The sequence below is a fragment of the Macaca mulatta genome, chromosome 15 (genome assembly GCF_049350105.2).
Source record: "Macaca mulatta isolate MMU2019108-1 chromosome 15, T2T-MMU8v2.0, whole genome shotgun sequence".
Taxonomy (NCBI): domain Eukaryota; kingdom Metazoa; phylum Chordata; class Mammalia; order Primates; family Cercopithecidae; genus Macaca; species Macaca mulatta.
In genome coordinates, this window is record NC_133420.1 from 14,164,420 (window position 1) to 14,192,403 (window position 27,984).

The 27,984-nt window shown below is 49.7% G+C and overlaps 2 protein-coding genes across 6 annotated transcripts in view; one reads left to right on the top strand and one right to left on the bottom strand.

Moving 5' to 3' along the window:
* Nucleotides 1-13,728, bottom strand: part of LOC106993580 (uncharacterized) — a 53,787-nt gene extending 40,059 nt beyond the window's left edge. Inside the window, exons 1-2 of the mRNA XM_077967256.1 lie at nucleotides 12,390-13,728; nucleotides 5,731-7,212 (exon numbers count right to left, since the gene is read on the bottom strand). Of these exons, the coding sequence (XP_077823382.1) occupies nucleotides 5,731-6,218 (488 nt within the window). The 5' untranslated portion in view covers nucleotides 6,219-7,212; nucleotides 12,390-13,728. The remainder of the gene's footprint in view (nucleotides 1-5,730; nucleotides 7,213-12,389) is intronic.
* On the top strand, nucleotides 5,846-27,978 carry ABO (ABO, alpha 1-3-N-acetylgalactosaminyltransferase and alpha 1-3-galactosyltransferase). Of its 5 annotated transcripts, XM_077967255.1 has the most exons (8): nucleotides 5,846-6,050; nucleotides 9,720-9,836; nucleotides 19,296-19,365; nucleotides 20,082-20,138; nucleotides 21,640-21,687; nucleotides 23,370-23,405; nucleotides 23,961-24,095; nucleotides 25,134-27,978. In XM_077967255.1, the coding sequence occupies exons 3-8, from the start codon at nucleotides 19,325-19,327 to the stop codon at nucleotides 25,615-25,617; spliced, it is 801 nt and encodes a 266-aa protein (XP_077823381.1). In that variant the 5' UTR covers nucleotides 5,846-6,050; nucleotides 9,720-9,836; nucleotides 19,296-19,324; the 3' UTR covers nucleotides 25,618-27,978. The 5 variants fall into 5 exon arrangements, with proteins under 5 accessions (XP_077823381.1, XP_014971940.3, XP_028690482.2 ...); XM_015116454.3 differs by lacking the exon at nucleotides 9,720-9,836 and having other exon boundaries at nucleotides 5,846-5,885; XM_028834649.2 differs by lacking the exon at nucleotides 9,720-9,836 and having other exon boundaries at nucleotides 5,846-5,885; nucleotides 23,964-24,095.
* Nucleotides 27,979-27,984: the final 6 nt, after the last annotated feature.

Sequence of the window (27,984 nt, forward strand, 5' to 3'; positions counted from 1 at the left end):
TCCAGGTGGTGTTTGTACTGGGCTCAGGGAGTTTTGAGCCCGGGGCTGAGGAATGTGCCTAGCTCCTTTCATTCCCGCCTTCTTTTCAGGTATCTTTAGAGCCAATCTTGGGTCTTATAAGTCTGATTCTATTTCAGCGTTTACAGGTTGGTATTGGGCTCTGAGGACCATGAGTTGTACGGTGTCAAATCTTTCCCTAACAAATTGTAAAATTCTGTTAACAACATAAGGTCCTACGGTAAGCAGAAATAGTAGACTTAGCAGGGGTCCAAGGAAGGGGGCTAACAGAGAAAACATAGAGGAATGCCACCATTGGTCTGCAGCTGAAGCAAACTGCCGTGTTTTTACTTCAGTGCTTAAGTTGCGTAACTGTTGGATCCGGTCCTTTACAAGTCTTGATTCATTTATGTAGAAACAACAGTCTTCTTTTAGAAATATACATGTACTACCTTTTTCTGCAGTGAGTAGGTTTAGGGCTGTTAGCAGGGCTAGGATTTCTTGCTTGTTTTTTTTTTTTAGCCGTCAGTAACCCCCGCTCCCTGTAAATGGCCCTATGTATATGCGCCGTTGCAAAAGCATATCGGCTGTCTGTATATACCGTCAGCTTTTTCTCCGCCCCTAAGGTAAGAGCTTGGGTGAGCACTATTAGTTTGGCCTTCTGGGCCGATGTCCCTGGGGGCAGGGGTTCCGCCTAGATTACCTCAGTCTCTGAAGTCACTGCCGCTCCAGCGTATCTCTGGCCCTGATGCATGAAGCTGCTCTTATCAGTGAACCAGACGAGGTCGGCGTCAGGAAATGGGCGATCCTGCAGGTATTCTCGAACTCCGTGCACCTGAGCTAGTACCTTGGTGCAGTCGTGGAGTGGGGCGTCCAGGTCCGGGTTGGGCAGCAGCGAGGCAGTCTCTTACCTAGTGGCCAGCCTCCTTGCAGTAGGCACATTGGTCTTTTTTCAGATTATCATGCCTGGGGGGGGCCACCTAGGTTGGGTGTACTCTGGCTGTAGATGTTCTTTCTGTACTACTGCTGCCAGGACCTTGGTCATTTTTTAGTGGCCTTAAATTGCCTTTCTTCTGGAGTATCTCTGTTATTGTAAACCCGCTGGGCTATCTGAAGGAGGTCCTGAATCCGCTTTCCTTCCAAGTCTTCTAATTTCTGGAGTTTTTTTTTAATATCTGGGGCTGCCTGATTTACGAATGACATCACAACAGCTGCCTGACTTCCTGGAGCCTCTGGATCTATGGGGGTGTACTGTCTAAAAGCTTCCATTAATCTTTCTAAGTAGGTGGCTGGGCTCTCTGTCTTTTCTTGCAGAATAGAATATACTTTAGCCAAATTAGTGGGCTTGCGAGCAGCTGCCCGGAGACCTGCCATTAGAGTCTGGCGATAAAGGTGTAGCCGTCCCCTACCTTCTGCCGTGTTGTAGTCCTAGGCCGGCCTGGTCAGAGGAAAGGTCGCGTTTATGAGGTCAGGATTAGCAGTCGGTTGACCGTTGTCCCCCGGGACCAGCTTTCTAGCTTTTACCTGTATTCTCTCTCACTCCTCCGTGGTAAACAAGATTCAGAGGAGCTGCTGACAATCATCTCAAATCGGCTGGTGGGTGAACATGACACTATCCAGTAAAGCCAGTAAGTCTTTGGAGTTGTCTGAAAACCGAGCACTCTGAGTCTTCTAGTTATACAAATCACTGGTGGAGAATGGCCAGTACTGGAGCTTGGGGATTCCTGTGTCATCTGGGGGTCTTATTTCCCGAAGGGGTAAAGCCACGGTGGAGTCAGGCGGCTGGGGGGGGGGGGGGCTAGTCCGCAAAGTGCGCCCTCGCGTCCGCCCCCCCCCCCCCCCCCCCGCCTTTTAAAGTTACTTTCCCTTTCAGCGAGCCCGCCTCTCCTCCGCCTGCTTCCTCTCTCTATCTCTCTCTCTAATCTTTCCGTTTCTGTCTAAATCTTTGATTGACATACTTACAGGGTCTCTTCTTTAAGTTTCTATCTCATTCGCGCGCGCTTTCTCTCTCTCTGTCATCCTGTGTCTTTTCTCCTTCACACTCAGTCTCTTTTTCTTTCTGTCTCTTTCTCTGACTCTCCACGTCTGCCTTTTTCTCCCCTTTCTCTTTCCGATTTCCCTTCTCACTTTTTCCCTCTCCCGTCTTTTATGGTCTCTCTCTCACTCATTTTTTCTCTCTCCCCAGTCTCACTTTCTGTGTCTCTTTTTGTAAAGGAATGTGGGTTAGAATCCCTGTAAAGGAAATCCGCGCCGGAAGCCGGGAGCCCGGGGACCGGGGCGCAGGCGCGGCGCCAGAAGCCGGGGAGCCCGGGAACCGGGCCGGGAGCGCGGCGCCGGAAGCCGGGGAGCCCGGGGACGGGGCCGGGAGAGCGCACCTGGGGACCGGGGCGGGAGCGCGCACCCGGGGACCGGGGCAATTCAGACAGCGAGCACGCATCCGGGGACCGGGGCAATTCAGACAGTGAGAGCGCACCCGGGGACCGGGGCAATTCAGACAGCGAGCGCGCACCCGGGGACTGGGGCAATTCAGACAGCGAGCGCGCACCCGGGGACAAGGCAATTCAGACAGCGAGCGCACACCAGGGGACAAGGCAATTCAGACAGCGAGCGCGCACCCGGGGACCGGGGCAATTCAGTCAGCTGTTGCCCGGATCGCGAACGCGCTCTGGCAACTCAGATCGCAATTTAAATCAGAAGAGAGCCAGGGGACGTCTCCCACCGGTCTCCACTGGCCGTCCTATAGCGCGTCCGCCAGGACTGTGCCAGCTTCAGCTTCAGACCTCCTGAGTCACAGATTCAGATTCAGAACAGACACTCAGACACAGACAGACAAACGGAGACGAGCCGGCTCACCTATCAGTAGATGGATCCCAGCAGATCCGTTGACCAGGGGTCTGGTGGGCTTGGGGAATCCCGGATGGGCCCCCAGATGTTATACCCAGACTGTTTGTTCCCCAAAGAAGACCACCAGAGTCCAGAGTCAAAGCCAAGCGGCAAGGATCTTTACTATAAGTTCGAACTTGGTCCCTCCTTTACACAGTATACAAGAGGGCCCCGAACAATGCGAGCGTTTGCTTTTTATAGCCCGAAAGTTGCAGGGGAACAAAGAAATTCTTTTGGCTCCTGCGCTTTCAGTAACCTTGAACGGCTGTCTCCTTATCGGAGACTTTCCAGGTGGTGTTTGTACTGGGCTCAGGGAGTTTTGAGCCCGGGGCTGAGGAATGTGCCTAGCTCCTTTCATAGCCTAACCCTCAGCTTATGTGTGGGTGGAGGGGAGAACGCCCTCCCCATGTAGGGCTCCCTGGTCGTGTACCTGGAGACCAGCAGGGCTCTGCTATCTCAGAAGTGGCCTGTTGGAGTGGGGTCTGCAGGCAGGGCAGCCTTGGGCCAGAGTCCTTCGGGGGCAGGAACAGAGCCTCCAGGCTTGTCCCACTTGTCCCTCTTTGAATAGTTAAGGGCTGCCCACAGGGAATTTCCCTCTCTCCCTCCCTCCCTTCCTTCTTTCCTTCCATCTTTCATTCCTTGTTTCCTTCTTCCCTCCCTCCCTCCCTTTTTTCCCCTTTTCTTCCTCCATCCTTCCCTTTCTTCCTTCCTTCCTTATTGTGGTAAAATACACATAAAATTTACCATCTCTACTATATAAACATGCACAGCTCCATGGTGTTGAGTTCATTCACATCGTTGTGCAGCCATCACCAGCATCCATCTATAATACCCTTTTCATCTTCCCAGACTGAAACTCAGCACTGTTCACAGCTCCCATTCCCGCCTTCCCCAGGCACTCACCATTCTCCTATTTCTACGAATTTGATGACTCTAGTCCCTCAGATATGTGGAATCGTGGCCAGGCATGGTGGCTCACATCTGTAATCCCAGCACTTTCGGAGGCCAAGGCAGGCGGATCACCTTAGGTCAGGAGTTCTAGACCAGCCTGGCCAATATGGTGAAACCCAGTCTCTACTAAAAATACAAAAATTAGCTGGGCATGGCGGCACACATCTGTGGTGCCAGCTACTCGGGAGGCTGAGGCAGGAGAATTGCTTGAACCTGGGAGGCAGAGGTTGCAGTGAGCCGAGATCACACCATGGCACTCCAGCCTGGGTGAGAGAGGGAGACTCTGCCAAAAAAAAAAAAAAAAAAAAAAAGTAAATAGAATCACCTGGCATTTTTCCTTGTTGGACTGGCTTCTTTTACTTAGCATAAGGCATCAGGGTTCATCCACGCTGTAGCAGGTGTCAGCATCTCTTCCCTTTCTAAGGCTGAGTAGTGTTCCGTCTACAGACAGACCTATTCAGTGCAGACATCACGCCTTGGTGAACACTGTGGCTGCTTCCAGCTTTTGGCTATCGTGAGTTCTGCTGCTAGGAACACGGGCATGCACATGTCTCTTCCAGACTCCCTTTCCATTCCTTGGGTGTATACCCAAAAGGATTGCCAGCTCATTCAGTAATATTATATATATATATATATATATATATATATATATATATATATATTTTTTTTTTTTTTTTTTTTTTTTTTTTAGACGGAGTGTTGCTATGTTGCCCAGGCTGGAGTGCAGTGGTGGGACTTTGGCTCACTGCAACCTCCACCTCCCAAGTTCAAGTGATTCTCCTGCCTCAGCCTCCCAAGTAGCTGGGACTACAGACTCGAACCACCACAACCGGCTAATTTTTGTATTTTTAGTAGAGATGGAGGATTCACCATTTTGGCCAAGCTGGTCTTGAACTCCTGACCTCAAATGATCTGCCCTCCTCGGCCTCCCAAAGTGCTAGGGTTGTAGGTGTGAGCCACGGCGCCGGCCTCATATGGTAATTCTGTTGGATGTTTCGAGGAATTGCCACACTTTTTTCCTGCGCCTGCACCAGGGACACGTCTTGGAGCTGGCGAACTGGACTTTGGGTGGGAGGGAAAGGAAGCATTAAAGATGCCCTCAGCTTTCACGGAGATGAGAACGGAGCCCTGGGAGGGCGGGACGGGATCAGGGTCCTGTGAACTTGTTATCAGTGTAAACCCCTCTGAGAGATACCAGCAAAAGCGGGACGAAGCCTCTGGGACGTCTCCTGGAGCCTTCGGGAGGTTCCTCCTCTTCGCAGTGGGGCGCGCTCTCCCCAGTCCCTGCAGCCGCCGCCGCCGCCCTCTCCTGGGCTTCCTTGGGCGGAGGCCAGGCAAGGGCTGGGGTCGTGGCGGGGCGGAGCAGGGCTTAGTCCGCGGAACTGAGGTCCGCAAAGGGGCCTCAGGGCCCGGGGCGGGCGCCAGAGGGGGACTCGATCGCAGCCGGAACGCGAAGGTTCCTCAGTGTGCGGGGCGCAGAGCTCCGTGGGGCCGCAGGCCTGGGCCGGGGGAGCGACTCTGCTCAGGGGGGGCGTCGCGGGCTTGGGGCACAGGGTCCTGCGGGGCTGGAGGGCCCGGCGCGTGCGAGCCGGGAAGCCGGGGGTGGTGGTTCTGGGGCTGGAGCTTCAGGGGTTCGTCTCCCCCGCACCCCCGGGGGAGCAGGATGTCAGGGGGTCGCCCCCGCCCCGGGGACAGGGCGTCAAGGGGTCCCCCGGGGGCAGGGCTTCAGGGGCACCCGGAGCGGCTCGGCCCCGGGCGGGATGCAGTGACAGGGCTCCAGGGGACCAGGGCTGCGAGGGGCGCGCGGGTCCCATGGGGGCGCGCGCGAGGAGGCGCCGTCCCTTCCTAGCAGGGGTCCCTGGGGACCCCCGGCCGCCTCCCGCGCCTCGCTGTCCTCACCCGAGTCCGGCTTCGGCAAGTCCGGGCGGCGGGCGGCGGGCGGCGCGGACCGGGAGGGGGCGCCTCGAGCTCACCCCGCCCCAGGGCTGCCGGGAGGAAGGCGGCAGCGGAGACCAGACGCTGAGCCATGGCGGAGCTGCTGCAGACGCTGACTGGTGAGTGCGGGTCTTGGCCCCGGGTGCCCGCGAGGGAGCCGCTGAGGCCGGAAATCCGGGGTGCACCCGACAGCCGGGCCGGGGGGCGCGCTCAGGGCCTCGAGGCTTCAGGCTGGCCGCCACCCCAGCCTCCGAGACCCTGGGTCCTGGGGAGCCGGCTGGCAGGTGGGCGCGGCCGCGCTGTGGGTGCCTGGGACCCGAAAGCAAGATGGGCGCGCTGGCGCAGCCTGGCCGGGAGGCTAGTCCCCGGGTCCCGGTGAGGGCGGGATACCCCGACGCCGTGGCGGTCTCCGGCCTCTTTCCGCTCCACCCTCCCCGCTCCCCGCCTTCCATGAGCTGCTGTTTTCAGCACCGACCGCCTGACCCTGGACGAGGACGAGGCTCCGGGCTGCCCTGCCTGGCCCCCAGCCCTACCCGGGTTGGCCGTGAACAGCCTCCATACCGTAAACGCGGAGGCGCCTCGAGAAGGCGAGGTGGGCAAGTTCAATGCCCAAGCGGGACTGGGGAACTGCGCCCCGGGCGCTCAGGTGATATAGGAGTTAAGAAGAAATTATTTAGGCAGCTGGGAGCGGTGACTCAGGTCTGTAATCCCAGCACTTTGGAAGGCCGAGGGTGGATCACCTGTCCTTAATTTTCTTGGGGCCAGAAGATGAATTGGGTATTTACCCAGACAACGACATCGCTTCAGAGGGAGGGATGCAGAACGCAGGGCCATGGGGCGCAGGCTGCAGGCCAGTGAACCCCAGCGCCAAAGGCCAGGGAGAGCCAGGTGGGGTGCTCAGAGCCAGCACACAGCCCTTTAATTTAGAGGAGTGCTGTGTACACATTTGGGGAGAGAAATGTTTTATTTTGATTTGGAATCAGGTGGGGGATAAGGCACAGTGAGGCCTGAGTTTGTGAGGGCTCCTGCCCGGGAGGTGCAGCCCCAGAGGTGCGGGAGGCAGAGGAGTGGAAAATTCATGAAGAAAACTGGGTGTGGTGGTAGGTCGAGGCCCTGCCCTCAACAATGCTCACCATTTGTCAGTGTTTACTGTGAGGCAGCACTGTGTTCCATACCGCTGAGTTCTCAGGAAAGAACAGTAAATCCTTCCCGAGCCATTCTTTCACCCATGGGAAAACAGGTTTGGAGAGATCTGGGACAGTGCTCTGGTCCCAAGCAGGAAGGGCTGAGTGGGACCTGGAACTCAGGTCTGACTGCAAACACCTGCCTCTTCCCTGTGCTGCCAGCGCGTTCCGGGTTCTTCCCTGTCCCTCCTTTGTGGTCTTTGTTTCCTTTTTTTGTTCCCTTTTCTTGTCTTAATATGTTTCAACAGATGTATACAATAAACTGCACATAAAAGGAACAGCTGGATACATCTTGACCCAGTCAAGATGATGAACACAGCTGCCACCCCAGGAGCCTGTCCTGCCCCATGGGTTATGCTGTCTTAGTTGGTCTCATGTCAGGGAGCCTTGGAGGAGTGGGGACTCGGCAGTTGGTCTCCATACTCCTGGGGTTCTGATATTGGGTCTGGCCCATGACCGCACCCAAGACAAACATCTTGAAGACTAACAGGTTAGGTCTTTTGAGAAACCTGGCAAGTGAGTGCCCATTCTCAGGTTACCCACATTCTGCATGTTGATTTAGTGATCCAACCAATGTTGGTTGAACACTGATGAGAACAAGCAGGCCTGTGCTAGAACGTGCCTGCAGCCGGGAGCTGGTGAGCAGGTGCCCCTAGGGACACCAATGGCAAGGGACGCAGTGTGTGGAAATCTAGGGCACAAGCATGCCAGGGAGAAAAGCTCACATGGGGGAAGGCCCTGCTCCAGAAATCAGTCAGGTTTGTTGGGGAGGGCAGGAGGGCAGGGTGGTGGAGTCAGAGGGAGTGGCCCCCCGAAAGGCAGGAAGAGGACATGAAAGAGCCTTGGAGATGACAGTGAGGATGCGGTTGGTGGGTGGTGAGCTGGGTGTCGTATGCTGACTCCTTAGAGAATGCCCAGCTCCTTCACACCCATCATAATCCCTGGAGGACTGAGACCACGTGAAGGAGTTTTGGAAGCTGACAGTGCACCGGGTCCCAGCTCTCCTCCATTCTGGTGGGTTTCACCGGAGATTGGCCAAGAAGAGATCAAACTGTTCCAGGACCAAACTGAGGGTGGGCTGCTATTTCTCACAGTCCAATAATGAGATGCAGATGAACTGGGGAGGAAGAGAGTTTTTATTTCTGTAACCAGTTACAAAGATAAGACCTGGAAATTATCGCCAGACCAACTCAAAATTACTGTTTTCCAGAGCTTATATACCTTCTAAGCTATGTGTCTATGTGTAAGTGTGCATTCATCTAAAGACATAAGTAATTGACTTCTTTTAATCTATACCTAAGGTCTGAGTCCTGAAGACCTTCCTCTGCATCCTCAGTAAATTTACTTAATCTAAAACCCTTATGTTGTCTCCTAAATTGTGGGAGTTTGGGGAGTTCCTTCAGACCCCCAGTAAACCTATTTGTGGAGGCCTGGGGAGTTTCTTCAGACCCCCAATAAAACGTGTTTAATCCTAAATGGGTCCTGTTAAGAATTCCTTTGTTATTTTGTCATGCTTGAAGGCCCAGGAAAGGTCTAGGCAAAACTCTTGGTAGGATTTTGTTACATTTCAGCCTTTGTATAAGGGCACTGGCTTTTAATATTTACCTTAACCACACAGTCAGTACTAAGACAGTTGTTATGGAGGCCTGCGTTGGTAAGACCTGACCTGGCCTTACTTGGAATGGTGCCCACAACTTCAAAAAATCAACTTTGATGGAGCCCTACTGAACACATCTAGCATCTGTCTTCCTTCAGTTTAGGGTCAATGGGCTGGGGTTGATGGCACCATTAAAAGAAATAGCTTTATTGATGTGTCATTGACATGCCATAACATTCACCTGTTTCAAATGAATTATTTTCAGTTAGTTTACAGAGTTGTGAAATAAATTTTATAACTTTTCCATCCCCAGCCCCCCAAAACTCCCTGGAACTCCTTTGCAGTCATTCCCCATTCCCACCTGGCCTCAGACAATCACTTTCTGTCTGTAGATTTGCCTTTTCTGGACAATTCATATGGAGTCCTATGTTACACAGTCTTTTGCACCTGACTTCCTTCACTTAGAATAATGTTTCTGAGATTCATGTATGTTGTAGTATGTATCAGTATTTAATTCCTTTTTATTGCTAAATAACCCATTGTGCGAGTAGACCACATTTTGTTTATCCATTCATCAGTTAAAGGAGAGTTTGGCTCTTTCAGCTTTTTTGGCTTTTTTTTTTTTTTTTTTTTTTTTATGAGATGGAGTCTCGCTCTGTTGCCGAGGCTGGAGTGCAGTGGCCGGGTCTCAGCTCACTGCAAGCTCTGCCTCCCGGGTTTACGCCATTCTCTTGCCTCAGCCTCCCGAGTAGCTGGGACTACAGGCACCCGCCACCTCCCCCGGCTAGTTTTTTGTATTTTTTAGTAGAGATGGGGTTTCACCGTGTTAGCCAGGATGGTCTCAATCTCCTGACATCGCGATCCACCCGCCTCGGCCTCCCAAAGTGCTGGAATTACAGGCTTGAGCCACCGCCCCCGGCCTTTTTTAGCTATTTTAAACTGCACAACACTGCTATAAACATTCATGTACCAGACTTTGTGTGGACATATGTTTTCATTTATCTTGGGTTGATACCCAGCAGTGGAATTGCTGAGTCATACAGGAAATAAATATTTAACATTTTAAGAAACTAGCAAACTGTTTTCCAAAGTGACTGCCCCACATCACATTCCCATCAGCAGTGTATAGTGGTTCTAATTTTCTTTTTCTTTTTTTCTTTTTTTGAGACAAGGTCTTGCTCTGTCACCCAGGCTGGTGTGCAATGGCATGATCTTGGCTCACTGCAGCCTCAATCTCTTGGGCTCAATTGCTCCTCCCACCTCAGCCTCCTGAGTAGCTGGGATTACAGGTGAGTACTACCACATCCAGCTAATTTTTATATTTTTTGTAGAGATGGGATTTTGCCATGTTGCCCAGGCTGTTCTCAAACTCCTGGGCTCAAGTGATCTGCCCACCTTGGCCTCCCAAAGTCCTGGGATTACAGGCGCGAGCCTCTGCACCTGGCTGAGGGTTCCACTTTCTGTACATCTGTAGCAATATATACCATTCTTGTGGGTAAAAGGTAATATCTCATTATAGTTTTGATTTACATTTCCCCAATGACAAATGATGGCGAGTGTCTTTTCTTGTGCTTTTTAGCCATTTGTATATGTAAGTGAAATGCCTGTTGAAATGTTTTGCCTTTTAAAAATTGAGTTGTTTCCTTTGTTCAATTTTGAGAGTTCTTTACATATACTGAATATACAGTATCAGATATATATATATATACACACCAGATATATGATTTGCAAATATTTTCACTCCATCAAGTTTGTCTTAACACTTTCTTATTGGTGTTTTGAAGTACAAAATTTTACATTTTGATGCATTCCAATTTATTAACTTTTTCTTTTATTAATTGTGCATCTGGCATCATATCTAAGAAATCTTAATCAATGTCACAAAGATTTAATCTTATATTTTCTTCTAACTGCTTTCTTGTTTATGTGTAAGAATCTGTCCATTTTACCTAATTTGCATAATTTGTTGGCAAACAGTTGTTCATAGTATTTCTTTGAAATCCTTTTAATTTCTTTAAGATTGGAATTGGTGTCTCCTCTTTTAGTCCTGATTTTAGTTATTTGTGTTCTCTCTCTCTCTGGTCAATCTAGCTAAATCTTTGTCAATTCTGTTGATCTTTTCAGAGAATTGATATTTGATTGTTTTTACTTTATCTTTTTCTTTCTGTTCTCTAGTTCTTTGGTTTCTACTCTAATATTTATTAATTTCCCTTCTTCTCACTTTGAGTTTAATTTGTTCTGTCATTTCTTTTTGTAGTTACTTACAATGGAAGCTTACACGCTGATTTAAGATTTTTTTTCTAATTTAGACATTTACAGCTATAAATTTCCCTTGAAACACAGCTTTAGTTATATCTCATAAATTTTGGTATGTCATGTTTACATTTTCATTCAGCTCAGAGTATATTTTGATTTTCTTCCTTGACCCATTGCTTATTTAGAAGTGTGTTAAGTTCTACATATTTGTAGATTTCCCAAATGTCTTTTGTTAATTTCTAATTTCATTCCCCTGTGGTTAGTGAAGAAACCTTGTGTATATCAGTCCTTTAGAATTTCTCAAGACTTATTTTATGGTCCAGCCTATGATTGACCTTGGAGACTGTTCCATGTGCACTTGAGGAAAACGTGACTTCTGCTCTTGCCAGGTGGAGTGTTTTAGAGATGTCAGTTGGTGTCTAGTGATGTCAAGTCGTCTGTATCTACTGATTTTCTAATTATTCTATCCATTATTGAGAGTAGGGTAGGATTTTGGTGTCCAATCAGTGTTTTTTGGATTTTCTTTTGAGACAGGGTCTCACTTGGTTACCCAGGCCGGAGTGCAGTGGTGTGATCACAGCTCACTGCGGCCCTCCCCCCACAAGGCTCAGGTCACCTCAGCCTCCTGAGTAGCTGCACCTACAGGCAAGCAGCATCATGCCTGGCTGATTTTTGTATTTTTTTTTTTTTGTAGAGACAGGGTTTTGCCATGTTACTCAGGCTGGTCACGAAATCCTGGGCTCAAATGACCCACCCGCCACGGCCTCCCAAAGTGCTGGGATTAGAGGCATGAGTCACCATGCCCTGCCCAACCATTATGGTTGAATTGACTGTTTCACCCTTCAGTTCTCTGAGTTTTGTTTTTTTTTTGGTTTGTTTTTTTTTTTTTTTTTTTTTTTTTTGAGATGGAGTCTCGCTCTGTCGCCCAGGCTGGAGTGCAGTGGCCGGATCTCAGCTCACTGCAAGCTCCGCCTCCCTGGTTTATGCCATTCTCCTGCCTCAGCCTCCCGAGTAGCTGGGACTACAGGCGCCCACCACCTCGCCCAGCTAGTTTTTTTTTGTATTTTTTAGTGGAGACGGGGTTTCACCATGTTAGCCAGGATGGTCTCGATCTCCTGACCTCGTGATCCGCCCGTCTCGGCCTCCCAAAGTGCTGGAATTACAGGCTTAAGCCACCGCGCCCGGCCCAAGTTCTGTGAGTTTTTGCTTCATGTATTTTGGGGCTAGATTGGCAGGTGTGTATATATTTCTGCTTGTTATATTTTCCTGATGTATTGACTTTATATCATGGCAGAATGTTTCTCTTTATCTCTAGTAAGATTTTTGATCTTAACAAAGTTGGCCAGATGTGGTGGCTCACGCCTGTAATCCAAGCACTTTGGGAGGCCAAGGCAGGTGGATCACCTGAGGTCAGGAGTTCGAGACTAGCCTGATAAACATGGTGAAACCCCATCTCTACTAAAAATACAAAAAAATTAGCCAGTCGTGATGGCATGAGCCTGTAATCCCAGCTACTTGGAAAGCTGAGGCACAAGAATTGCTTGAACCTGGGAGGCCGAGGTTACAGTCAGCTGAGATCGTGCCACTGCACTCCAACCTGGGTGACAGAGTGAGACTCTGTCTTAAAAAAACAAAAAATCTATTTAGTCCGATGTTAGTATTTCTCCTCAAGCTCCCTTATGGTTGTTTGCATAGTAAATCTACTATCCTTTTGTTTTGACCTATTTGTATCTTTGTTTCTAAAGTATGTCTCTCATAGGCAGCATACAGTCAAAGCTTAAAAAAAAAAATCCAGTCTAAGGATCTCTGCCTTTTGATTGGCATGTTCATTCTATTCACATTCAACGTTACTGTTGCTGTGGTTGGATTTCCAATTATCAGGTCACAATTTGTCTTCTACGTCTTATGCCTTTTTGTTCTTCTGTTCATCTTTTACTTCCTTCTTTTGCATTAAGTATTTTCTAGTGTACCATTTAAATTCCCTTTTTCAAGTGTATACTTTAAAGTTATTTTGTTAGTGTTTGCTCCAGGGATTACAATATGCATTTTAATTTATCGGGACCTACTTCAGATTAATACTAATTTTAGTAAAATACAGAAACTTGACTCCAATACAACTCCATTTCCTCCCTCCTTGCTTGTGGTTTGTGGTATTATTGTCATATATGTTCATCTACATATGTGATAAACTCAACAACATGGTGTTATAATTATTGTTTCACACAATCTTATTTCTTTTCAATTCAGTAAGACAGGTAAGGAGAAAAACACTTTTCAAGTCTTTTATATTACACTGTATATTTACCACTGACTTTACTCTTGATTTCTTCCTGTATATTCAAGTTATTGTCTGGTGACCTTTCCTTGTTCCGGTATATATAATAGCTTCATTGCCTCCTTGCTCCTCTGTGCTATTATTGTCATATATATGTTTATGCTGTGAGTCCATCAATTAAGTCAGCTTAGCAAGGTCTCAAGATACAAAGTCAATGAGTAAATCAGGCCGGGTGTGGTGGCTCACGCCTGTAATCCCAGCACTTTGGGAGGCCGAGGTGGGCAGATCACTTGAAGCCAGGAATTCGAGACCAGCCTGGCCCACGTGGCAAGACTTCATCTTTACAAAAATGCAAAAAAAAAAAAAAAAAAAAAAAAAGTTGAGTGTGGTGGTGCATGCCTGTAATCCCATCTACTTGGGAGGCTGAGGCATGAGAATTGCTTGAACCCAGGAGGCAGAGGTTGCAGTGGCTGGGGATCACACCACTGCACTCCAGACTGGGCAACAGTGCAAGACTCCATCTAAAAAAAAGAAAGAAAAACAAGAATAAATCAATTATTTTTCTGTAATACTTGCCACAATCAATTGAACCATGAAAAATTTTAAATACCATTTACAGTAGCATCATAACACATGAAATACTTAGAGAATAATTTACCAAATTAGGAGAAATGCCTATACAGTTAAAACAGCAATACAAACCAGGCACCATGGCGCATGCCTGTAATCCCAGCACTTTGGGAGGCCAAGGTGGCCAGATCACTTGAGCCCAGAAGTTTGAGACCAGCCTGGGCAACATAGTGAGACCCTGTCTCTACAAAAAAAAAAAAAAAAAAAGGAAAGAAAAAAATTAGCTGGGCATGATGGCATGCACCTGTAGCCCCAGCTACTCAGGAGGCTGAGGTGAGAGGATGACTTGCGCCCAGGAGGCAGAGATTGCAGTGCACTCCAGCCTGGGCTACACAGTGAGACCCTGACAAAAAAAAAAAAAAAAAGTCATAAAAAAAACACGAAGCTGCAAAATATTGCTGACAAAAATTAAAGAAGACATAGATAAATGCAGAAATATATCATGCTCATGGATTGGAAGACTTACATTGCTAAACGGTCACTTCTCCCCAGATGGATCTACAGAGTCCACGTAATCTCGGTTAAAACTCCAGAATAAATTTCTGTAAAGTTGACAGCTGATTCTAAAATTTATATAGAAATGCAAAGGTCTCCGAATAGTCAAAACAATTAGAAAATGAAAAGCAAAGTTGGAAGACTTACCTTCCAGGCTGGATTTCAAGGTGGATTACACGGCTACAGTAATCCAAATAGGTTGATATTAGGATAGACACATAGATCAATGGAATAGAATGCAGAGTTTAGAAACAGACCCATACAGATATAGTCAATTGATTTTTAAATAGTTGCTTTTTGACAAGGGTGGTAAGGTAATGTGATGGAGAAAGGAAAGTATTTTCAATTCAAATGGCTAAAATGACTGGATATCCATTGGGGGAAGAAAGGGACTTTAGCCTTTCACACCATACACGAAAATTATGGAATTCTGAAGAAAATAAGTGAAAATATTCATGAACTTGGAGTAGGCAAAAATTTAATAGATGAGGCAAAAAAAGCTCAAACCCTAAAAATGGTTTCATTTTCATAAGGATAAATTAGAGTTTATCAAAATTAACACTTCCCTTCAAAAGAAAAATTAAGGAAAAATGAACAAATAAGCCACAGACTGAGAGAAAATATTTGTTTCCTAAGAAGTATTTTGTTTTCCATTTTTATGGGTTCATAGTAAGTGTACACATTTATGGGGTCCATGAGATATTTTGGTTCATACAACGGAAAATTCACATCAAGGAGAACTGGTATCCATCCCCTTGAGCAATTATCCTTTGTGTTACAAACATTCAATTATACTTACTTTTAGTTATTTTTATTCTTTTTTTTTTTTTTTTGAGACGGAGTCTCGCTCTGTCACCCAACCTGGAGTGCAGTGGCGCCATCTCAACTCACTGCAACCTCCGTCTCCCAGGTTCAAGCGATTCTCCTGCCTCAGCTTCCTGAGTAGCTGGGACTATAGGTGCCCACCACCACGCCCAGCTAGTTTTTGTATTTTTAAACTTTTTTTCTCATTTTTTTGAGATGGAGTCTTGCTCTGTCGCCCAGGCTGGAGTATAGTGGCGTAATTTTGGCTCACTGCAACCTCCGTCTCCCAGGTTCAAGAGATTCTCCTGCCTTAGACTCCCAAGTAGCTGGGATTACAGGCAAGCGCCACCACGCCTGACTAATTTTTTGTATTTTTAGTAGAGGCGAGGGTTTTACCATGTCGGTCAGGCTAGACTCGAATGCCTGACCTTGTGATCCACCTGCCTTGGCCTCCCAAAGTGCTGGGATTACAGGCATGAGCCACCACGCCTGGCCTTAGTTTTTGTATTTTTAGGAGAGATGAGATTTCACCATGTTGGCCAGGCCGGTCTTGAACTCCTGACCTCAGATGATCCACCTGCCTCTGCCTCCCAAAGTGCTGAGATTACAGGTGTGAGCCACTGTGCCCGACCTCTCGTTTAGTTATTTTAAAATGTACAATTAAATTATTATTGACTATAGTCTCCCTAGGTCTTATTCATTCTTTCTATTTTTTTGTACCCGTTAACCATCCCTACATACCTTCCCACCCCTGCCACTACCCTTCCAAGTCTCTGCGAACAATCCTTCTATTCTCTATCTCCATGAGTTTAATTGTTTTGATGTTTCGATACTACAGATAAGTGAGAACATGCAGTATCTGTCTTTCTGTGGCTGGCGAGAAAATATTTGTAATATTTGTATTTGGCAAAGGACTTGTATCCAAAATACAGAAATAAATTCTACTGCTCAATAATAAAAAGAGAAACAATTTATAATGAGACCCAGTGTCTACAAAAAGTAAAATAATTAGCCGGGCATGTTGGTGCATGTCTATAGTCCCACCTAACAGGAGGCTGAGGGGGAAAGATTGCTTAAGCCCAGGAATTCGAGGTTGCAGTGAGCTGTGATCGTGCCACTGTACTCCAGTCCGGGTGACATCTCTAAAAAAAATAAAAATAAAGGGCTGGGGGAGGTGGCTTATGCCTGGAATCCCAGCACATTGGAAGGCTGAGGGGTGGATCGCTTAAGTCCAGGAGTTCCCAAGACCAGCCTGGGCAACATGGTGAAACCCTATCTCTACCAAAATCACAAAAAATTAGCTAGGTGTGGTGCATGCCTGTAGTCCCAGCTACTAAAAAGGCTGAGGTGGGAGGATCACCTGAGCCCAGGAAGTTGAGGCTGCAGTGAGCCATGATCGTGCCACCACACTCTAACCTGGGCAACTGGAGTGGGACCGTGTCCCCCAAAAATATATATAAGTAAATAAATAAATACTAATAAAATGAGCTAAAGACTTGGACAGGCTTCATAAGAAACAAACAAATGGCCAATAAATACATGAAAAGATGATTGACCACAATTAGTCATTGGCCACAATTAGATACCACTACTCATCCATTAGCATGGCTAAAGCATAAAAGAGTGACCATTAAGTGTTGGCAAGAAAGTGGAGCACCCATGGCTCTCATACATTCCTGGTGGGAATGGAAAATTCAGTCACCACTTTGGAACACAGTTTGGCAGTTTCTTACAAAGTTAAACATATACTTACCATGTGACCCATCTTTTCCACTCCTTCGTATTTATTCAAGGGAAGTAAAAACACAGGTCCACAAATAACCTGCACATGGGTGTTTACAGAAGCGTTATTGCTAGTGGCCCCAAACAGTGAAAAAATCGAAGTGTCTGTCAATAAGAGACAGGATAAATGAATTGTGGCGGATTAACAGTGGCGTGCTTCTCGGCAATAAAAAAGAATGAACAATTGATACACGTGACAATATAGGTAAATCTTCAAAACAGCATGCCGTGTGATACAGCCAGACATAAAAGAGCATGCGTCAGACGATTCTGTTTATGGGAGACGCCAGGAAATCAGATCTGTGGTTGCCGGGGTCAGGAGAGACCTTACTGGGGTGATGAAAATGTGTATATGTTGTTTGGGGTGCTGATTACACGTGTACCTACATTGTGTGAAACTCATCAAAACCGTATACCTAAAGTGGGTACATTTCATTGGATGTAAGTTCTCCCTCAAATGAAATTGATTTTTAAAGTTTTTAAAAATGGAACCATTTTTGCCAAATTGAAGGAAAATTATTTCCACTGAGATTTCCCTACAGCCAAACAATCTACCAACTACAAAAATGGTAAAAATCATTTAGGACATGTAAAGTTCAAATGTTGCCTCCCACGTTTCTGTTTCAGGAAGCTATTCGAGATAAATTGTTTCATGGTCACAGGATTTAGAAAGGTGGAGGTAAATACACACAAGTATTATAAGATAAGAAGTAACAGATGAATTAATTGAAAGGGACTGATTTCAGGGGAAGGAATAGGAACTGGGCCGGGAGATAGACGCCCTTCAGGCTTGCCCTTGTGAAAACAGAAGTCCCCTCTTACTGCGGGGGATACGTTCCGAGAAATTAAGCACAGGGTGGGATTAACAACCATAATTAATAATAAAATAGAACAATTATAACAATATACTGTCCGAGGCAGGTGGATCACTTGAAGTCAGGAGTTCGAGACCACCCTGGCCAACATGGTAAAACCCATCTCTACTAAAAATACAAAAAATTAGCCAGGCGTGGTGGTGGATGCCTATAAACCCAGCTACTTGGGAGACTCAGGGAGGAGAATTGCTTGAACCCCGGAGGCGGAGGCCATAGTGAGCCGCAGTTGCCCCTTTGCACTCCAGCCTGGGAAACAAGAGCGAAACTCTGTCTCAAAAACGAAAACAATATACTGTAATAAAGGTTATGTGAATGTGGTCTCTCTCTAAAAAAATATGTATATATATCTTAGTTTGTGGGGGTTTTGTTGTTTTATTTATTTATTTATTTATTTATTTTATTTTATTTTATTTTATTTTTTGAGACAGTGTCTCGCTCTGTCGCCCAGGCTGGAGTGCAGTGGCGAGATCTCGGCTCACTGCAAGCTCCGCCTCCCGGGTTTACGCCATTCTCCTGCCTCAGCCTCCCGAGTAGCTGGGACTACAGGCACCCGCCACCTCGCCCGGCTAGTTTTTTTGTATTTTTTAGTAGAGGCAGGGCTTCACCGTGTTAGCCAGGATGGTCTCGATCTCCTGACCTCGTGATCCGCCCGTCTCGGCCTCCCAAAGTGCTGGAATTACAGGCTTGAGCCACCACACCCGGCTATTTTGTTTATTTTTAAAGCAATCACTCTGCTACCCAGGCGGGAGCGCAGTGGTGCAGTCATGGCTCACTGCAACCTTCACCTCCTAGTCCACCTCAGCCTCCTGGGACCCGAGGTGTGCACCACTATGCCCCGCTAATTTTTTTTTTTTTTTCACAGAAATGAGTTCTCACTATGTTGCCCAGGCTGGTCTAGAACTCCTGGCTTCCAGCAATTCTCCTGGCTCAGCCTCCCAAAGTCCTGGGATTATAGGCACGAGCCACCAGACCTGTCCTCAAAATATTTTACTGTACTGTACTCACCTATTATTGGGCTTTGGTTGAGCATGGGTAACAGAAACTCTGGCAAGCAAAGGCGTGGATAAGGGGGAACTACTGTACATGACTTTAATATACATAAAAATCACCTTAAAAGAAAGACAATGATTGTTTCCAGGGCAGGAGCCTCTGAGAGGGCAGGGAGATACTAGGGGAAGTTGGTGGCTCCCCTCACTGGCAGGAACTGGTCTGGGCTCCTGGCTCAGCCTGGCCATGAGGCTGTCCTGGCCTCCCTCGGTGGATTCAACGGTGACCTCGAGGTGCCATTTCAGTGTGGTTCGTTCCGGTCTCCCAGGGGAAGGGGGTGCTGAGTGGAAGGAGGTCATTGGGAAGCTGGGGTGACTCTCAGAGTCTGCAGGAGCAGTCGGGCTGATGAGCTGGGAGGAGCAGACTGCCTCCCTTTTCTCTGAGTGGGAGGAGGGCTGGATCTGGACTGGGTTTGGAGATGCTCAGGTAAGGCTCAAAGCATCACCTGTGGGGCAGAGGGACTGTCTTGGCAGGTGAAGGCCCGTCACAGGGCGTGGGGCTTGAATCACAAGACAGGACAGGTAAAGTGGGGCAGGTGAGAGAAGGAAGGTGAGTAATCTGATTTTTCCACTCCTGTTTTCCAGGAAAACCAAAATGCTACACATTTCTACCTATGATCCTTTTCTTAATGATGCTGGTCTTGGTCTTGTTTGGGTAAGACACACTTGACCATCAAGGCTGGCCTGGTTTGGGGAGAAGTGGCCACAGCAGCCAATCAGACCCATGGGGCCCCCCTGAGTCCCCCAAATATTACAGTCATCAGGGTCCTAAGGACAGTTGCTGCCCGCGTCCAGCTCTGGTGGAGGGTGTGTTTACTTGCTCCCTTATTTAAGCCTCACCTGGGCAACGGGCTCATCTCCCTCCCATTTAAAATTTTCCTGAGTGGGGAGTCTGGGGCTGGGAGAGCAAGCCTCTTGCCCAGAGTTGTGTGGCTGGCGATGGGGAAGGCAAATCTGGGACCCAAGCTGTTAGTCACTTCCAGACACAGAAGGCCCCAGAACCACAGAATGAAGTCACCTGCCCGCTCTACTGGGGTTTCTGTGGATACGGCCTGGAAACACTGCCTGAGGTGGCCTTAGGGACTACACTGACCAACGCACGGGTGGCGCGGGGTGGGGCTCCGCCGCTCCTGCAGGTGCCCATACATGAGCAATATCCCAGGGACCACCGTCCTACCCACCTCCCAGTGTGGGACGTGGCGAGGCGCCTGAGCTTTGCTGAGAACTTGCCCTGCCTGCCTCGAGGCCTTGCAGCTTCACCAGGAACTCTTGTGCTCATGCTGCTGGCCACACCATGCGCTTTTTGGAGGAAGGGATGAACAGGCAGTCTTGGTTCTGTGTCCTGAGTCTTGGCACAATTCCTTCCTGCAGTTACGGGGTCCTAAGCCCCAGAAGCCTAATGCCAGGAAGCCTGGAACGGGGGTTCTGGTGAGTGCAGGGAAGGGCAGGTGGAGCGTCCATGCTGGCCGGGGTGCTGGCTGTGGGCTGGGGTCCCACTCTGGGAACTCCCACTCCCTCTTCTGGGCATACACATGGGTAGGCCTAGGCCCCCTCTCGATGCTCTGCCCAGCATAGACGTGGTCAACTCTGTGGCCTTGAAGGGTCACCTGGATACGTCTGCCTCCACATCTCTGGAGTCAGCCTTGACCTCCCTTCTGACCTCCAGTCCCCAACTCCAGGCTTACTCAGAGTTACCACACACGGTCTCTGCTCCCTGCCCTCACCCCGCCTCCCGAGTCACCTTCCACCAGCCATCCTCAATTCTCCCTTTGCCCTCACCCCTACACTGGGTTCCCAAATCCTGCCAGCCCTGCTCTTCAGCAGCTCGCATGCCCACTGGCCTCTCTGCCTTCAATGTCCTGCTCCAGGGGTCTGGTGGGGCTGCCCTCATCTCTGTGACAGCCTCAGACTTGTCTCCCCATCCCCGTCAGCCCTGTCCCCCTTCTCCTCACAGCAGCTGGAGTGATCTTTCCAGAATATAAGGTAGGAGGCTCTTCATGGTCTGATCCCGCCTTCCTGACCTCTCCAGCCTCATCTCTCCCTCCTTTGCCCTCGCCCTCTATGCTCCAGCCAAAGTGGCTTGTCACTCATCCACCTGCCGTGCTGTCATGACTCCAGGCCTTTGCCTCTGCTATGGCCTCTGCTGGGACCACTCTTGTCTCTCCCCTGCCGTGTCTGCTAATTTCCACTTGTGTCAGTGATCCATGGCTGCAGAACACACCACCCCATCCATGGAAAGCAATCACAATCATTGATTACTATCTTTCCCTGGGCCTCCTGGGGCGGACTGGGCTCAGCTGGGTGGTTCACTTTGGGGCCTCAGCAGGCATTGGCAGACGGTGGCTGGGGTCATTGCAAAGACTGCCCTGTGTCTCCGGCAGTTGATGCTGGCTCTCAGCTGAGACACCTACTTAGGGCCTCTCTCCGGGGCCTGGGCTCCTGCTCAGCTTTGTTGGGAGGCTCCAAGACCAACATCCCAAAAAAGATGAGACAGAAACCAGATCGCCTTTTAGGGCCTGGCTTCACAAGTCACCCAGCATCACTTCTGCTGCATTTTATTTCTTAGAAACACAGAATATCAGACCCCATCTGTTGATGGGAGGGGGCCTCACGGTTTGCAGACATGTTCTGAAACTCCACTCTGCCCGGCCTTGGCTTTGATATGTCTGGTGAATGTGTGGGCTGTGAGGCTCCACGAACATAGACCTCAGACTGCAGTGTTGGCCGTTACAGGGTCTGGCACATGGGCCCATGCCAGGCCCATCGCCACAGTGATGGCTGTTCTGTGACTATTTCTGGTGGACTCTGCTCCACACTCCAGGGCTGACACTATGTCCCTTCCACTGGGACCCTCAGCTGGCTTCCATGCACTTGTGCCCTAAATCCTGCTCCTGGAATAAACTTCATCTCCTGTGTTCTTATTCTGCAGCACGGCTTTTAGGGAACCAGACGGTCTGCAGCGTGTCTCATTGCCAAGGTATAATGTCAGTGCCTCCCATGTCACAGAATTGTCCTGCAGCCCTGGCACATGTGTGCGTGTGGAGAGAAGCATGTGGGAGCTGGGGCAGGTCCTCTTTCCTCCTGTGGCTCCGAGGGTGGAGGCTGTTCGTTCCCCAGTCTCTGCCCTGACTTGGCCCTCGTCCTGCAGCTACTCAGAGAGCATGATGGAACTGGAGCTTCAATTTTGACCAGCTACATGTTGCTGGCTTTTGTGTATGTGTGTGTGATGGAGTCTCACTCTGTTGCCCAGGCTGGAGTGCAGTGGCACCATCTCTGCCCACTGCAACCTCTGTCTCCCGCGCTCAAGTGATTCTCCTGCCTCAGCCTCCCGAGTAACTGGGATTACAGGCGCCCACCACCACACCTGGCTAATTTTTGTATTTTTAGCAGAGACAGCATTTCACCACATTGGCCAGACTAGTCTTGAACTCCTGACTTCAAATGATCCGCCTGCCTCAGCCTCCCAAAGTGCTGGGATTACAGGCGTGAGCCCCTGCACCTGGCCTTCAAATTGGCTTTTAAAGAGGATGACAAGCTGGTCTGTTCTGTCTGGGGCCTTGGGGGCCTGCTTCCCAGGATGTGGGCCTGTATCAGTGCTGACGAGAAAGACTAGGCAATCAATGCCAAGCTGGCCACACTGCTTTTGATTTTTTTTTTAAATTGTGGTAAAATACACTTAACATAAAATTTGCCATCTTAGTCATTTTGGAGTGTTCAGTCCATTCACATCGCTGTGCAGCCATCACCACCATCCATCTCTAGAACTCTTTTCATCTTGCAAAACTGAAGCTGTGTCCCCATAAAATAACAACCCCGTTTCCCCTGCCCCAGCTCACCATTCCATGGTCTGTTCTTACGAGTCTGACTACTCGAACTTCCTTTTATAAGTGGAATCAACGGTAACTGTCTTTTTATAACGGGCTGAAATCACTGAGCGTGATGTCCTCACAGTCCATCCAGGTTGTACCAAGTGTCAGAATTTCCTTCCTGTTTTCTGCTGACTCCCTGCTTTCAAAGGCCATCTTGGACATTCAAATTGTGGCCATTACTGACAGTTGAAATGGCCCTGGCTCATGTCTCCTGGCCCTCTACAGTACTTTAGGTGGGGACAGCACTGTGGCCCACACGTCCCCACAGGCTGCGTGTGGCACCTGACAGTGCTTCGTGCCACCATGGAGCAGGTGTTACTCCCCCCACTTCTCAGAGAGGAGGCCGGGCTCTGGAAGCCACCAGCCCACAAGGAGGCCCAGCAGGCTTCGGGCCCAGGTGGGGCAGTCTGCACATCTTAGGGCTTTTCCCTGGGAACAACGAAGGACAGAGGCCACACACCCAGCCTCCTGTCTGCCCACAGTGAATTAAGACACAACCCCTTACATCCCTCCCAGCCTTAAGTGGAAAGCAGTGGCCCCTGAGGTCACTTGGTCCCTCTTGCCAGTTTACAAGCGCTGAACCAGAGACTCTGAGCTCCGGCCCTTCCCCGAGGTCCTGGGATTATGAGCTGACACAGCCCCCGGGCAGCCACAGCGATTCCAGCCCGAGAGTGTGGCCTTGGCGGGAGGGTTGAGGCCCAGTCACGGTTCAGCAGCTGTGCACACCCCCTGCTTACCTGCATCCCACGCTTTCCACGCAAACTCACGTGACGGCGCTTTGTGCTTGCAGGATGGTCTACCCCCAGCCAAAGGTGCTGACACCCTGGTGAGTAAAGTTACTGAAGCTGAGACTGAACGCAGCTCAAGGGGCTGTTCTGATGGTATTAGAGGGCGGTTTCCTTGATGTAAATCTCAGTTGGGGCTGCTTTGCCATTCCCTCCTCTCAGGTTCTCCTGACATCTGAATTCGGAGGCCCACATGGCTGTCCTCTTTCCCTTTGCTTTCTTTGACTTGTGTCTCTTGTTTCCTGTCCCTTTGCTCACCAAAGCCCCTGCAAAGGCCTAATAGGTACCTCCTTCCTGGGGAGGGGCAGCGGGGGGAGGGTGCGGGGGAGGGGTGGTTCCTATGTCTGCCAGCAAAGCTCAGCTTCCTCTGTGTTGCGGCAGGTCCAATGTTGAGGGAGGGCTGGGAATGATTTGCCCAGTTGGAGTCGCATTTGCCTCTGGCTGGTTTCCTGGGGAAGGGTGGCTGCCTCTGGAAGGGTGGTCAGAGGAGGCGGAAGCTGAGTGGAGTTTCCAAGTGGGGATGGCCGTGTGCCAGAGGCGCATGTGGGTGGCACCCTGCCAGTTCCATGTGACCCCACGTCTCTCTCCATGTGCAGTAGGAAGGACGTCCTTGTCGTGACCCCTTGGCTGGCTCCCATTGTCTGGGAGGGCACGTTCAACATCGACATCCTCAACGAGCAGTTCAGGCTCCAGAACACCACCATCGGGTTAACTGTGTTTGCCATCAAAAAGTAAGTCAGTGAGGTGTTTGCCATCAAAAAGTAAGTCAGTGAGGTGTTTGCCATCAAAAAGTAAGTCAATGAGGTGGCTGAGGGCAGAGACCCAGGCAGTGACAAGTGACCACAGACACTGAGGTCTCCCCTTGTGTTCAAGACAGAGTGGGGCGGCGGCCAGCCTTGTCCTCCCAGAGGGTAGATGGGAAAGTTCATTCACGCAGCATCTTACTGAGCTCACGTGGGCTCGCCGGGTCCGTAAAACCCTTTGTGAGTGGTTTGCCAATGAGCCAGCTGGGGCAAAGCAGCCACGATGCCTGTTCCATAAACTCGGGGCCTCAGGGGCACACTTGCTGAATGATGGGAGATCCCCCATCCCCACGGTGGTGGCCCTGGGGAACCTCAAGGAGGGACCTGCCATCTGAGGCAGTTGGAGAAAATGTCCTGGGGTGGGGGAGGCACCTGACTTGGGCCTAGAGGGTCTACCATGGACTCGGGGTTTGCGGCCTCAACAAACCCTTGCTCACCCCTATTATTTCAGGGTTCACCTTCTTCCCTTCCCCCACATGGTAGGCCTGGTTCCTGATCCAGTGGGGAGTCCAGGAATGACCTACTCTTAGGAATACGTGCAGTTCAAGCCTGGGAGGGGGAAGCTCTAGGGTGCAGAGGTCGGCGTGTGGGGGCCTCAGGCCCAGCTTATAACGAGGGGGCAGGTGGCCGGCCCGGCCGTAAGAGTGGCAGCTGCATGGGGAGGCATGGCTCAGGGCAGGCTGAGGGAGAGTAAGCGGGCGCCAGCCTGCGGCCTGCTACCAGCCTCCAGACGCCTGCCCTCGGCCCTCCTTACTAAGAGCGGGTGCTGGTGGTCCCTCCATCGCTGAGAAGAGGATGAAGCGAGTCGGAGCCCGAGGACTCGCTCAGGACAGGGCAGGAGAATGTGGTGCATCTGCTGCTCTGAGCCTTCCAACGGCCGCTGGTGGGTGCACGCAGGGCGGGCCTCCTGCAGCCCAGGGGCACGCGGCTGGCTGCTCCCCCAGCCCCTGTTCGCCTGCCTTGCAGATACGTGGCCTTCCTGAAGCTGTTCCTCGAGACGGCGGAGAAGCATTTCATGGTGGGCCACCGGGTCCACTACTACGTCTTCACCGACCAGCCGGCTGCGGTGCCGCGCGTGGCGCTGGGGACCGGTCGGCAGCTGTCGGTGCTTGGGGTGCGCGCCTATAAGCGCTGGCAGGACGTGTCCATGCGCCGCATGGAGATGATCAGCGACTTCTGCGAGCGGCGCTTCCTCAGCGAGGTGGATTACCTGGTGTGCGTGGACGTGGACATGGAGTTCCGTGACCACGTGGGCGTGGAGATCCTGACTCCACTGTTCGGCACCCTGCACCCCGCCTTCTACGGAAGCAGCCGGGAGGCCTTCACCTACGAGCGCCGGCCCCAGTCCCAGGCCTACATCCCCAAGGACGAGGGTGATTTCTACTACTTGGGGGGGTTCTTCGGGGGGTCGGTGCAGGAGGTGCAGCGGCTCACCAGGGCCTGCCACTAGGCAATGATGGTCGACCAGGCCAACGGCATCGAGGCCGTGTGGCACGACGAGAGCCACCTGAACAAGTACCTGCTGCGCCACAAACCCACCAAGGTGCTCTCCCCCGAGTACCTGTGGGACCAGCAGCTGCTGGGCTGGCCTGCGGTCCTGAGGAAGCTGAGGTTCGCGGCGGTGCCCAAGAACCACCAGGCGGTCCGGAACCCGTGAGCAGCTGCCAGGGGCTCTGGGAGGGCTGCCGGCAGCCCCGTCCCCCTCCTGCCCTTGGTTTTAGCGGAACGGTTAAATGGTACTTCCTTTGTCTGTCCTGTTGCGAGTAACTGAAGCCTAGGTCTCACCCCCACCTCAAATCACACACACCCCTTCCTCGCCACAGAGACACACAGAAAGACACACACAGACACAAAATCACACACATTCCCTCCCCGCCACAGAGACACACAGAAAGACACACACAGACACAAAATCACACACCCCCCTCCCCGCCACAGAGACATACCATTACATACACAGACACACACAGACACACAATCACACATACCCCTCCCCACCACAGAGACACACCATTACATACATACACACAGAAAGACACAGACACACAATCACACACACCCCCTCCCTGCCACAGAGACAAACCATTACACACACACACAGAAAGACACACATGGACACAATCACACACATTCCCTCCCCACCACAGAGACACACTGTTACATACACAGATACACAATCACACACACCCCCGCCACAGAGACACACCATTACATACACAGACACACACAAACACAAAATCACACACACCCCCTCCCTGCCACAGAGACACACCATTACATACATACACACAGAAAGACACACACAGACACACCATCACACCCCCTCCCTTCCACAGAGACACACCATTACACACACAGACAAAGACACAGACACACAATCGCACACACCTCTTCCTGCCACAGAGACGCACCATTACATACACAGACACACAGAGACACAGACAGACAGACAGACACAGAAAGACATGCACGCAGACACACACAGACACAGATACAAAGACACACACATATAGACAGACATGCACAGAGACACACGGAGACACATGCAAAAATGCACAGAGAAAGACATACAGAAGTGCACAGACAGACACATAGACCACACAGACACACAGACATGCATGCAAACACACAGACACACAGACACATAGACATGCAGACATGCACACACACAGATACATAGACATGCAGACATGCACACAAACACAGACGCATGCACACAGACTTAGGCAGCTGGAATTCAGTGCCTGGGGCATAAGTTCCTGGAGGGGTGGCCACCTTCAGCCTCCACAGTGAGGTCCTGAGGAAGCTTCCCCTTAAACAAGGGATCATGGAGGAGGTCTCTTCCGGAGCCTGGAGGAAGGCCTTAAGTGGTCCTTCCACCTCGGCATCCCAAAGTGCTAGGATTATAAGCATGAGCCACTGCACCTGGCCCCAACATCATTTATTGAAGAGACTATCGTTTCTCCATTGTGTTTCTTGGCATTTCTGTCAAAAATCAGTTGACTGTAAATGCATGGATTCACTTCTGGGCTCTCTATTCTGTTCCTTTGGTCTGTTTGTTTTTATGCCAATCCCATGCTGTTTTGATTATTATAGCTTTGTAGTATATTTTGAAGTTAGGTAGTATATTGTCTCCAGCTTTGCTCTTAGCTTAAGATTGCTTTGGCTATTTAAGGGTCTTTGTGGCCATTACTGACAGTTAAAATGGCCCTGGCTCATGTCTCTTGGGCCTCTACGGTACTTTAGGTGGGGCCAGTACTGCAGTTCACATGTCCCTACAGGCTGCGTGTGGCACCTGACAGTGCTTTGGCCACTGTGGAGCGGGTGTTACTCCCTCATACGAATTTTAGGATTATTTTATTTATTTCGGTGAAAAATGTCAATGAAATTTTGATAGGGATTGCATTAAATCTGTAGATTGAGGTTGTATGGACAGTTTAACAATATTAATTCTTCCAATTCATGAACATGGGATGTCTTTTTTTTTTTGGCACCTGATCTCAGATATGGGATAACTTTCTAATTATTTGTATCTTCAATTTCTTTCACAAATGTTTTATAGTTTTCAGCATACAGATCTTTCACTTCCTTGGTTAGATTTATTCGCAAGTATTTTTTGTAGCTATTGTAAATGAGATTGTTTTCTTGATTTGTTAGGGTATAGAAATGCTACAGATTGTTGTATGTTAGTTTTATATCCTGCAACTTTACTGATTTCATTTATTTTAACAGCTTGTTGGTGGAATCTTTAGGGTTTTCTTTAAGATCATGTCATCTGTAAACAGGGACAATTTAGCTTCTTCCTTTCCAATTTGGA